At 36.1% G+C, this 13,891-nt stretch overlaps 1 protein-coding gene across 1 annotated transcript in view; it reads left to right on the forward strand.

Moving 5' to 3' along the window:
• Nucleotides 1–13,891, forward strand: part of PLA2G4A (phospholipase A2 group IVA) — a 169,588-nt gene that overhangs the window by 132,128 nt on the left and 23,569 nt on the right. Inside the window, 4 exon segments of the mRNA XM_043999866.1 lie at nucleotides 4,237–4,374; nucleotides 4,467–4,559; nucleotides 11,126–11,197; nucleotides 13,147–13,389. Coding sequence (XP_043855801.1) covers nucleotides 4,237–4,374; nucleotides 4,467–4,559; nucleotides 11,126–11,197; nucleotides 13,147–13,389 — 546 coding nt within the window.

The raw sequence follows: 13,891 nt of genomic DNA on the forward strand, positions 1-13,891 counted from the left end.
CAGAGTTTTTTTCTGTTGTTTGCTCATTTTTCCTACCTAGTTCTTGCCTTTTAACTCTTTGTTAAAGTAGGGCTCTGCTACCAGGGTGGAGGGCACTCCATCTCAAGCTTCAGGGATTTTGTGCAGCTGTTTTCAAAGATACTTCTAGGGACCTGTAAGTTTTCATTTCTTCCAAGGTGGTATGATCTAAGGAGACACATACTTATTACTCTTCTGGCCTGTGCTTTGGTCTGTGAGAGACCACAAGCCCTCTTTCCTGTCCTGGAAATGTGATGAAGGTCCCTGCTCCACTCTGGTCCCAAGTTTTAGTGTGCTACTGCGGCTCCTCATTCTATGACTACTACCTGGGGCTGAGAGCTGGATTTGAGTATAGGCAAAGCAACAGAGTCCTACCCCCAGTGCCAGCAAAGAGAAACCTGTAATCTCCTTACGACCACTTGTTCAATTCCCTTACTGTCTGTGGATTGTGTGTTCCAGAAGCAGTAGCTGCTGTTGTTGATTCAGTGGCTCCCAAGGCCTGCTCCTGGTTTGTGGGGCCTGGCCTGGGCTGGTTTTGCCTGCACTGGATTGTGCTCTCACCCTGGTACAACAGACCTTTCTTGCCAAACTACTAATTTGTCTTTGGCTGGAAAATAATTTCACAGTGTCTTTTTGTTGGTTCTGCCGTTCCAGGAATTGTCTTATGGCATTGTTTAAAGTTATTTGTAGGGGTTTTCTCTGCCTTTCCTCAGCCATCTAGGCTCCACCTCTAGAATGCCTTCTTTAAGGTCAGAATTGATTTTAATTTTTTCTTTGAATTCCTAGTCTAGCAGCCTTGTTTGCATATTGCATTGAATTAAGCTGATACTTGAAAAGCATCATAAATGTCAAGAAGCTAAGATATATGTCTGTCATGATACTCAACCTTGAGTTAGCCCTTTATGGAGTGCCATAATTAGTTCTGACCCTTTATTTAAAGAGGAGCTCAGGAGCACATAAGGAGTAAAGGGAAGTGCTAGGGATAATTAAAGGAAGATGGTGGAAGAGAGTAGAAAAAAAGTGTTGGATTGGGAATCACTTGATTGCACTGTTCCTCAGTTTCTTCATTGCTAAAACGAAGTGGTTGAGATAAATGAGTTCAAAGTTCCCCTTTAGTTATGAATAAATGAGCGTGAAGACATCAGCATGCAATATTGTTTAAACATAAGAATTGAATTTCCTACTCAGTGAAGTTCATTGAATCTTACTGGTTTTTTCAAAACAGGAACCTTTTCAAAATCTTTCTGGCAATGGTTTTCTAGTGGAGTTACTTGGAGGGAAAAGGTTGGACTTCTTTAGATAGTCTCACATGGGTCCCTTCTGCCCTGTGTTATAATTCTGGGAAATGACTAACTAATGAGAGTTCAGTTCTAGTCAGTAACATAAAAAGTGCCAGATTGGAGAAATAATAAAACGTATACATTTATCAATCAGCAATTGATTAAACACTTCCTCTGGACAAAGCATTTCATCAGGCACTGTGAAAGCCAATGTGAAAATTTGGTCCTTGATCTCATGGACCCTTACACATCCCCATTATAAAGAGTAATAATTTCATAGAACATATTGTAAATAACTTAAATGATTTCATCTCTTAGGAATTATTTCACTATGTTAAAGAATACTAGAGACCCTACTATTTTTTCCTATTCTGATTCTTTAAATATAAACACCGGAAAAAACGTAGCCTCTTGGCTTGTGGTGTCTCTTAAACAGAATACATCAACTATCTTGCTCATTAAATTACGATGAAGTACAAGCTACTCCATCATGTTGATTCTTGTAGGCCACTTCACTGTATCCGCTAACATTCTTTTAGTGTGGCTGGGGCGGGTTTCATAGGCTGCTAAGCTGACAACCCTTTTTATGCCCAGGGCTTAGCTGTTCATTCTATTCTTAGTATAACTGACCTTGGTGACTGGTATTGGTTACACCCCGCACCAAATAATCATTACTAATGAAATACACTTAACTTTCAGGAATGCTTTCACTGAGCCTTTTTATTTATTTTTTAATGTACCTGTTACTTTTAAAAGACATAATTTTACTGATAAAATAAACGTGCTGTAGTGCCATCTTTTGGAAAGAATTGAGGTAAAATGAAATACAAGTGAGATTTGGTTCACACATTTGTTAATTCTTTTTAAAAACATTTATTGAATGAATATATGAATAGCACTGGGTTTGGCCCATCTAGATATGAAATATACATATACATACGCATGCATACATATATGTGTGTATACAGACATAAACATATATACATGCATGTATACATACAAGTACACACATATATGTGTACATGTGTATATTTCATGGTCCCTCCTCTCTAGGAGCTTACAGTCTCCTTGGGAAGACAAAGTATAAAAAACTAAAGCAGATAAATGCTAACCTAATATAAATGGTATTAGTTGAATTTTTGTTATTGTTCAGTAATTTCAGTGATGTTTAACTCTTTATGTCTTTTTTTTTAACTCTTTATGTTTTTTGGGATTTTCTTGGCAAAGATATTGGAGTGGTTAGCCATTTCCTTCTCCGGATGATTTTACAGATGAGGAAAGTGAGGGAAAGAGGGTGAAGTGATTTGCCAAGGATCTCACAGTTAGTAAATGTCTAAGGACAGATTTGAACTTAGGTCTTTCTGACTCTTGGCCTGGAGTTCTATCTACTGACCCACCTAGCTGTCCCTGTTAATTGAATAGATAGGCTTTTTGGAAATTTCTGAGATTCCCATAAAATTTCCCTTCTTGATGTTTAAAATTTCTACTTGAGAATGTTTAAAAATGGCCAGGTCACAAGGCAACTCAACCTACAAACCACCTGTCTTTGTATGAAAAAAAAAAATAGGGAAAATATTCATCATCCCTCCAAGACTCTTCAAAATCTTAAAGGTAAACAATGCAAGACATGTTGTCAACCTTTCTAGACTGTCATTTTGGACCTTATATTTTTAACCAAATCACCATTTGTAAGAGATAAATTGTGGTATGGCCCTGAATTAATCGTTCCAGTTACTCAGCTGTTAGAAGGGCAAAGTTTGTGAGAAGTATCCATACAAGTGGCAAATCAATGTATAGATGAGGAGCAATTTTCTCATTCCTTCATTCATCCAAAAATATTTAAGTGCCTTCTGTGTACAGAACACTCTTCTAAGGACTAAGATAGGTAAAAAGTTGAAATGAGACATGGCCCTTCCCTTCTTGGATTTGGGTCTCTGATAAGGATAAAACACTTCCTATAGTCAGAGCCCCTGTGCTAAATTGGCATTTATTTAATGCCAAGTGAAGTCAAGGAAGTCTCTCAGGATATTGTATGGAAATGTAGTGGATAGTTTATGAGTGGATATTAATAGAGTCATTATATGATATTTTTATAAATGCTCCATTGCTGAGCTGTCATGCAGTTTACATACATACATATGTATATATGTATGTATATGTGTGTATATATACATACATATACATGCACACACACATACATACACACAAACACACAGACACATGCATATTTTCCCCCAAAATAGAATGTAAGCTTCTTGAGGTCAGGCACCATTTCATTTTTGTCTTTGTATTTCTATTACTGACCATGGTGCCTGACACATTGTTGGGGCTTAATAAATGCTTGTTGATTGATTGACTATAAAATGACAGAGTTGGGGTAGATCACATTTAAGATTCCTTCTAGCTTTAAATTCATGATTCTAGACTTTGGTAATAGATTTTATTGTATTATCAATTTGGAGATGATAGATAATATGTAAGTTTTAGTACAAAAGATAAGTATAAAATATCAGAAACATGATGCAAAGGCTTTATATTGTACTCTTGGTGTTAGAAGCTCATCTTAACAAGAACTAATTAAATTAATTGATGATTAAAAACCTATGTTTTTTCTACAGTTAGGATGACATTTGAAAACAAGTCTGTTTTGAAGAAAAATATATTTCTGTCATCTCCAATGTGATCTTAACTACTACATTGTCTTACTTAGAATCACTTGCCTTTTGAAGGCGAACTGTTTAGAATTGAGGCTTGTGATTATAATAGTATTTCTGAACTTTATGAGCTTTCTAAAAAATTCTTTAATATTAAAAAGGTTCATATTTTGGATTATAGAGATGGTCTTAGAAAAAGACTAACAACAGTAAAATTACAGAGATGATCTATGTGTATCCTTGTTTAGTAATTAACTTAATTATTTTTTTTTTGTTACTTTCAGATTGGGTAGAATTTAGCCCATATGAGATTGGAATGGCTAAGTATGGTACATTTATGGCTCCTGATTTGTTTGGAAGCAAGTTTTTTATGGGCACAGTTGTAAAAAAATATGAAGAAAATCCCCTACACTTCTTAATGGGTATGTAATCAGAGCCTGGTAATTCAGGATTATCTGGTTCCCTTAGATTTGGCTTTTCCTCAGTTAATTTTTATTTTGTTTCTCTTTTTTAGGTGTTTGGGGTAGTGCATTTTCTATACTATTCAACAGAGTTCTGGGAGTTTCTGGTTCCCAAAATAAAGGATCCACCATGGAAGAAGAATTAGGTAATTTGAAAAGAAAGAAAGTACATACATACACACATTTTATGCACCATACATATATGTTTTATGAAGACAAATAACAGAAATTGAAAACTCAAATGGTATTTGTTTTATTTCCTAAGATTATAGATCAATAGGGGACCTCAGAGGCCTAGATGAGGCAACTGAGACCCAGGAAATTTAAGTCCTAGCTTCTTAAACTGTGAGTTGCAACCCCATATGGGAGCATGTAACAATGTAAGGGTTCACAAAAAATTTGACAACACTAAAAGGTTATGTAGACCTATTTTATAGAAATACATACCCAGGTCACATAAAAATTTCTTGGGCAAAAAGGGGTCATGAGTGGAAAAAATTTGAGAAGCCCTAGTTTAAGTGACTTGTCAAGATGCACCAAGATAGTGAGCATCAGATACAGAATTTAAACTTAGGGGGCAGCTAGGTGGTGCAGTGGATAGAGCACTGGCCCTGGAGTCAGGAATACCTGGGTTCAAATCCAGCCTCAGACACTTAACACTTACTAGCTGTGTGATCTTTGGCAAGTCACTTAACCCCAATTGCCTCACTAAAAAAAAAGAACACAACAACAACAACAACAAAGAGAATTTAAACTTAGGCTCTTTGAATCCAAATACCTCTTTCCACTCTACCATTAATGCCTATCACTAAATTCTCAGTGATTAGGTTAGATTAGGTAGAAATTAGTCTACATCTTTATTTACACATTCAAATGGATTTGCTTGTAGCGGAATCTATTACATTATAAATGCTAAAACTCATAATAATTAATGAGCTCTGTGAATAAGTTTCAGTTTTTTTAACTCTTATTTTAAGCTTCTAAGCTAGGTGATTATAGTGGATAGGATATTTCATTTGGGCTTTAGAAGAACTGAGTGCAAGTCCAGTACTTGAACTTGAAACTCAATAAAACCTTGGTTTTATTGGCAAATTTCTCTAACTCTCTCTCAGTCTGTTTTCTTATCTTTAAATGGAAGTAATCTTCTGTACCATTGCATTGGTGAGAAGAATATAGTCCATCACAGTATCATCAACATTGAGTGTTGATCTACTGTGATGGACTATATTCTTCTCACCAATGCAATGGTACAGAAGAGTTCCAGGGAACTCATGATAGAAGAGGATCTCCAAATCCAGGAAAAAAAAAAAGAACTGTGAGTAGATGCTGAATGAACCATATTATTTGTTTGTTTTTGGTGCTGATGTTTTTCTATTTTGAGGTTTTTCGTCATTTCTCTGATTTTTCTCCTATAACATGACTAATGCAGAAATATGTTTAATGTTATTATGTGTGATATATATATATATATAACCTATATCAGATTACCTGCTGTCTAGGGGAGGGGGGAGGGAAGGGAGGGAGTGAGAAAAATCTGAAATTGGAAAGCTTGTATAAACAAAAGTTGAGAACTATCTTTACATGTAATGGGAAAAAAAACTTTATAAATTAAAAAATCCCAAAACAAACAAAAAAATAAAATGGAAGTAATCGCAACTACATTACAAGGTTGCTGGAAAGATAAAATGATTAAACAGGTGGTGCAGTAGATAGAGCACCAGCCCCGGATTCAGGAGGACCTGAGTTCAAATGTGGCCTCATAACATTGACACTAGCTTTGTGATGCTGGGCCAAGTCAATAAACCCACATTAACCCACCTCCCCCCCAAATTTAACAAGTAAATTGTTTTGTAAGCCTTAAAGTCCTATATGAATGATAGCTATTTTTTCTGCATTTTTCTTCATATACCAAAGACCATTTCAAGTGCTACATCTTTTTCTTTATTTCTCATTTTCTTTTCATTTTCATATTAAACAAATTTAGATGTCCTTATATACCTAGGAGCTTCTTAAAAGACCTTATACTTATTTTAGGTATCTGTAAGATGTCCCACTATTGCTCTTTATGCATAGGAGATTTAAAACTGGATAAATAGGCTACATGAAATAGGTCTATTTTAAAAAAATAGACTTCAAGAATTTCTATTCTTAAGTTTTGTGACCCCATAGTTTTCATTACTGAAATTATAGAATATATGTCTAATATTTAAAAAGCTATTTGCCATTGAAGAATTTTACCCCACCAGCATCTTTTTTTTTGGCTGTCATCAATTTTTGCTTTTCCCGCAAAAACACAGATGGCCTTGACTGTAAATAAAAATGTGTTGAAAGCTGTTGTCAAACCAGCAATGGAGCATCGGTATAGCAGCAGAAAAGTGAATGAGGACTTTGACCTAACAGCAGAATCCTTTTGGAATGTTCATGAAGCCCGAATCTCACTCCAAGATACACTGACATAGATAAAATGGAGCAAAAATTAATTTAAAAAAAATTTTTTGCTCCAAAACAAAGAAAATTAAGGAAAACTTATGGATGCCACCATTGCTATTATATGATTTCCCAATTAGCTAGCTTTTATGATCAGTCTGAAAGTAGTCATAAAAGCATTACTCAGGATACCCTGGTGAATAGCCTATTAGCCCCTTTCGGAATATAGAATTGATTTTCGGGGCGGCTAGGTGGTGCAGTGGATAAAGCATTGGCCCCGGGAGTCAGGAGTACCTAAGTCAATCCGGGTCTCAGACACTTGACACTTACTAGCTGTGTGACCCTGGGTGAGTCACTTAACCCCCATTGTCCCGCAAAAAAAAAAAAAAAAGGAAGGTACACTTTGGGACCTGCCAGATGCACAGTGGATAAAGCACCAGCCCTGGATTCAGGACCTGAGTTCAAATCCGGCCTCAGACACTTGACACTTACTAGCTGTGTGACCCTAGGCAAGTCACTTAACCCTCATTGCCCCACAAAAAAAATATAGAATTGATTTTTATTAAAAGATCTTCTGTATGATCCTTTTAGTTATGTAAACTTCTAAAAGCCTTAACATTTCCTCTAGGGATAAGATTGTCATCTGTGGCATAGGAAATTTCTTCTTTTGTAATATTAAAATTATTTTATAATTTTGTAAATTGAAATCTGAAGTTTTTTTTTTTAATGCTTTACCATGAGTACTTGCACCATGAAGGCATGAGTTCATTTACTTATGAATACTCAGATTGGGATTAAGACAGGGAAAGTCAAATACCAATAGAGAAAGGAGACTTTGGTTTCCCCCCCTGTACATGTTGGGTAAGGGCAGAAGCAATGAGAGAGTTGATGTTCAGTCATTTTAGTTGTGTTTAACTCTTCCTGACCCTATTTGGGGTTTTATTGGCAAAGTTACTGGAATGTTTACCATTTCCTTCTTCAGATCATTTTAAAGAGGAGGAAAATGAGGTTAAACAAAAAGAAGTTGAGTCTTTTTACTTTAGGCTTGGCATTCTATCCACTGAGCTACTTAGGAATACTTATCTTCCTGAGTTCAAATCTGACCTGAGATACTTACTAGCTGTGTGACCCTGGGCAAGTCACTTAACCCTATTTGCCTCAGTTTCTTCATCGATAAAATGAGCTGAAGAAGGAAATGGAATACTACCTCAATATCTTTGCCAAGGAAACCCCAAATGGGGTCACAAAGAGTTTTACATGACTGAAAAATGAATGAACAACAACTTATACCATGTTCTCTTCTATATGGATGATTATGGTGATAAACACCTAAACTAGCTGGCTCGACTAATATCACATATTAGTCTTAGGATGGTAGTTTAAAAATAATCTCTCAAATTAAACTAGAAGATATAAGGAACAATGGTAAATTGATCACAACTAATTTCTTAAGTTATATCTGATTCCTTTTTTTACTTGCTATGGTTTAAAAAATTATGTCATTTTTTTTCATCCAGTAGCCTCCATAGGGAAAGAGAATGACATCATGACCATTTTGTCTGAAAAGAAATATTTCTTTTTAAACCATCTCTGTTGTACAATCCTGATGAATACTGAATTTATTTTTCTGTGGCTCAGGAAAGGGATGGGCCTGCAATAATATGTTGAAAGATGGTTGGGACAGTGGTGTATAACTAAGAAAGTAGGACTTTTATAACAAAATAGGTAAAAGAATACTCTTCTTATGAGATATCCTGGTTTGTGGTTAGAACTTTGGCAGCTCTCTGTAATCTTTCTGAAAATCTGTGGGTCAGACTTGCAGGAAATCATTCAGGTTTAGAGCCTCTAGGTGGGCTGATCTGGTAAACCAGATGAGATGAGGGGGTTGCCCAAAATTAAAACAAAGAGGTCACTGAGAGTTGATTTTGGAGCAATAGCTTAGTTTTTACTCATTATCATTTCAGAAGGCCCTAAATATTTTTAGTGTATTTTTCCCTCAAAGTGTTTCTTAAGACAATTCATATAAACTTTTTTGTACCAATGTTTGGGTAACTGAAACTTACTGCTTCTTTAATAGAAAACAGACAAGAAACAAATTGTTTTATTTGAAAGAGTACTGGCCTACAGTCAGAGGACTGGGATTAAATCATAGCTTGGTCATTTAATACTCATATAATCTTGGGACACTTTTACAGTATCTTGGGATGTCAGTTTCCTCACCTGTAAAATGAGAGTATTAGACTAATTGACCTTAAATATCCATTCCAACTCTAAATCCAAGTTTGTGAAGATGAACTGCCAACAGTTGAACCTTCAACAAAGCCTTGATAAACATAGGTGTTTCAGACAAAGATATCAACTTGGAAGACATTGAAAATAGCGTCATATAGCAAGGATAATATTCAAGGAATTAGCCTTTTATATTAGAGTGTCAAGAGGGAGAAACAACATAGCCTAGGGAATAGAGAGCTGAACTTGAAACTAGGAAAACGTGGGTTCAAGTCCTGCTTCTGATACATATTGTCTATGTTACCTTAGGCAAGTCACTTAAATTCTCAAAGCTATTATTTCCAGAAAAAGGTGGTGACCTGTAGGGATAAATATAGTTACCTTATCTGGATGTTCCTTATGTGTATAAAAATCACAGGAGAGGGTGAAAATGAGAAAGCAATAACAACAAAATGCCCTAAGCATGTTAATATGGTATAACACGAGAAGAAAATAAAATAATAATTATTTTCTCCATGGATAATTGTAATTAGGTATTAGTAATCATATTGTCCATTTTCCATATTTATCTATAGTGGCATTACAGTGATTTTTGTTTATGAAGACTAGTTTAAAACTGCAAATAGAAGATTTAAGTCTCTGTGGCCCCTGTTTGCAATTGTATGATAATCCTAGAATGCATTTTAGGCTTTTGGTTTTGGGTCATTAAGTAACTACCTAGGAATCCTGGCAACTATCTGTAGGCACATTCATTGATTTGGTGGTTGCTTAGGGCTATGTATGCTCATGCCTGGTGCCTACTTGGAAATGACCAAATACAGACAAAGAGGCCTGGGGGAAATAGAAAAAGTGTGTATTAGAACCTCATTGGGTTCAAATGCTGAAAATTCCATCCATGCAGTTACATTTAAACAACAAATCAGCATTCTATAGCATTGATTTGGGGGTAGGAGAGGTGGGTAGGTCCAGACCTGAGATTTCAGTAGGTATCTCCCACTTTCCTGTGTATATGTCAAAGAAAGTTTTTGAATTCACTTCATAACTACAAAGCTGACCCTCTGTACAGTATACTATATTGCTCTCTTGACTAAAAGTAATGACAAGGAAAGAAATTTCAAAGGCAAGGTCAGAGAAATGTAGAAGTTTTCCACAATAGTGAAAATGAGAACATCTGTATGTTTTGTTATTGAGGGACTTTCCATTTGGAAAAACATACTCAGGCAGGGCAGTTTCTCTTTTCCTTTCTTGTAATTTGATACTTTTTTGTCACTCTATTTGGATGGAATGCCTTGTATAGTTGAAATTTGTTGTGGTACCAGTTATTTTAGAAAATAAAATTATGTTCTGCATCAGTATTTTTTCAGCTTCTTAAGAAAAATGACATGTAGGTCCTTTTAGATTTCTCCTTTACTTCTCGTATATTCACCTTAAATTATTTTGTCTTCTTTTAAATTACCAAAGGGATGGATCAGAGAAAAAAAATGAAAATAAATTATCATTTTTCCCTGGGATAAGAGAAACTTCTTTGAATAAGGACATGCCTATTATCATGATTAAAACAACGACAACAACAAAGAATATAATGTTTAAACAGATTCAGGGGGCAGTTAGGTGGTGCAGTGGATAAAGCACTGGCCCTGGATTCAGGAGGACCTGAGTTCAAATCCAGCCTCAGACACTTACTAGCTGTGTGACCCTGGGCAAGTCACTTAGCCCTCATTGCCCCGGGGGGGGGGGCTGGGGGGGAAGTTATTTAAAAAAAAACAAGTGGGCAGCTAGGTGGTGCAGTAGATAAAGCACTGACCCTGGATTCAGGAGGACCTGAGTTCAAATCTGACCTCAGACACTTGACAGTTACTAGTTGTGTGTGACCTTGGACAAGTCACTTAACCCTCATTGCCCCACCAAAAACAAACAAACCAGATTCAGTTGTTGCCTTCCTGAGATTATTTTTCCCTTCATACTAAAGATATAATTAAAATGTATTAAATTTGTCAGATTAATATTGGGGACCTATAGCATCACAAATCATAATTATTTTGTTTGCTTTTCACAGAAAATATCACAGCAAAACATATTGTGAGTAATGATAGTTCGGACAGTGATGATGAATCTCAGGAGCCCAAAGGTAAGAAACCTTTCTCTTCACAGATTCATCAGTAACAGGGATGGATGACTTATCCTTCCCTTTTTTCTGTAACTTTTTTTTTCTCCAATTTGGAGTTATAAATAAACAGAACATTGAAGTAGTGGAAGTGGACCTTTCTGTTTTGAGAAAGTGGACAAAAATGTCAAATGCTTTGATTGTACTAAAGTGTCCCTCAGAGAAATACTACATGCTTCTGTTTCATCAAATTTTGCCTAGACCTTATTCAACTCACCTTTGGCTTCTCAAGAAACATTTGTGGTAATATAAAAGTCAAAAGAAAATTGAGTCCAAAGAAAGACTAAAATTGAAGATCGCTTAAGGTCTGATTTCTAACACCTAAAAGATCCCCCTACTTCTTTTTCTTAGGGATTTATAATTTCTTAATAGAGTTGAGCTATAACTTCATGCATTTCCAGTAACTATTGCAACCCAGGCTTCGTTAAGAAGGGCATGTGGTCTGGGCCTTGGGAAGTAATAATCCTGCTGTATTCTGCCCTGATCAGACGACAACTAAAGTATTATGTTTAAACATGGGCACTATATTATATGAAAGCCATTGAGAAATTGGAGAACAGGGGGTAGCTAGGTGGCACAGTCAATAAAGCACTGGCCCTGGATTCAGGAGGAACTGAGTTCAAATCCAGCCTCAGACACTTGACGCTTACTAGGTGTATGACACTGGGCAAGTCACTTAACCCTCATTGCCCTGCAAAAAAATTTTTTAAAATTAGAGAGAGGGGCAGCTAGGTGGCGCAGTGGATAGAGCACTGGCCTTGGAGTCGGGAGTACCTGAGTTCAAATCCAGCCTCAGACACTTAACACTTACTAGCTGTGTGACCCTGGGCAAGTCACTTAACCCCAATTGCCTCACTAAAAAAAAAAAAAATTAGAGAGAAATTGGAGAACATGTAAAGGAGAGCAACTAGAATGGTATGAGAATAAAATGAAATTCATCATTGTGAAATTGCTATGAAATTAGTTCATATGAGGATTAGTTCCAAACTAAAAGTACAACACTATAAGATTGTTCACAATGACAGTAAAAATAAAGAATGATTCAGTGTTGTGTATATCCAGTGTATTGGGAAAGACAACGAGCTTCTTTGATGGTTGGACAGTGAAGATGGTTAAACAAATAGGACCCAACCTTTGAGGAAAATTACTGTGGATCATATTCCATATCTTGTCTAGCCTAACAGTTGAATGATGAATTTTTAAGTCTGATCTGGAGAGGAAAACAATTTTCTACATGACATTTAGCATCTTTCAAATCATAGGGGTGCTATAGGAGTGAAAAATCATGAAAGTTATCTCCATTAAAATTTTAATCTTCAGCTACAGTTGTATTCCCCCACCCTGTAATTTCCTTTTCTCAGTCACCTATTCTTTGTGAATATGAAATATATATGTATACCACAATTAGGAATTCAGGCACCTAAGGCAAATTCACTTGGGGGAAAGGGTTAGCATAGAGGACAGTAGATTACTGAGAGGAATTGGACTGGTATTGCTAGGAAAAGGAAAGGAGAAGGGAAGATCATGGGACTCTTGTGACATCATGTACTGTAAAATGGGGCAAGACTATAAGGTACAAAGGATGGTGACTTGGAGAAACACTGTAGGGAGGAAGTCTCCCTACCCCCGGTTTTGTTCCTTTGAGAAAAAGCACCAGTTATGGTTTTGAACGAAAAAATAAATCAGGACCACTTTAGGAGAAAATAAAAATTAAATATTAACACAATTTAAAGGTCATTTGCTTTATACCCCAAATCACAAGAAAATAGAAAGCCAGAAGTCATAATAACATTTAATGTTTAACTTTTGAATTGACTTGGCCAAAATTATTATATGTAGTTTTCACCACTTTAGGTAGCTTTTGTTGCTTTTCAAGATCTTCATCTTGATTGTGCATAAATTTTTGTATGTAGGCAGTGAAAATAAAGATGCTGAAAAGGAATATCAAAATAACAACCAAGCAAGTTGGGTTCAGAGAATGCTAATGGCATTGGTGAGTGATTCTACCTTATTCAACACTCGAGAGGGACGTGCTGGGAAAGTACATAACTTCATGCTGGGTTTGAACCTTAATACCTCCTACCCACTATCTCCTTTGAGAGGCATCTCTACTCAGGAGTCCATGGAGGATGATGAACTGGATGCTGCTGTGGCAGGTGAGCACACCAATCCCTTTGCTAGCACCAAATATTTTAAATATTATTCTTCCCCATTGATACCAATGATGTGCTACATAAATATATGAGATAGATAGGAATGGATTTCACTGGGCCTAGTTGTAGAATCAAAACATCACAAACTGTAGAGCTGGGAGAAAATGTAATGTCCTTCTGGGTTAACTCTCTCAGTTGAGGAAACTGAGGCACAGAGAGATTAATAGATGTCCCATGATCACACAGTGTCAGTGGCAAAGAAGTCCATAGGAAAAACAAACAAATAAAACAATTCTTTCAAATTTTGCTTTTAACAAAATTCTTATCAACCATTCCTTCTTTACCTCATTCCATGTGCATTTTACTAAAGAAAAATAAATGGGAGAATATGCATGTCCAATGAGTTGAGCCAATCCTCTCTTAACTTTCTATCTTCTAGTGTAGTGCCTGATATATGTTGTGTACTTAATGAATGTTTGCTATGGAGCTGATTGGCTGATTTCTT

The sequence above is a fragment of the Dromiciops gliroides genome, chromosome 4 (assembly GCF_019393635.1).
Source record: "Dromiciops gliroides isolate mDroGli1 chromosome 4, mDroGli1.pri, whole genome shotgun sequence".
NCBI lineage: Eukaryota > Metazoa > Chordata > Mammalia > Microbiotheria > Microbiotheriidae > Dromiciops > Dromiciops gliroides.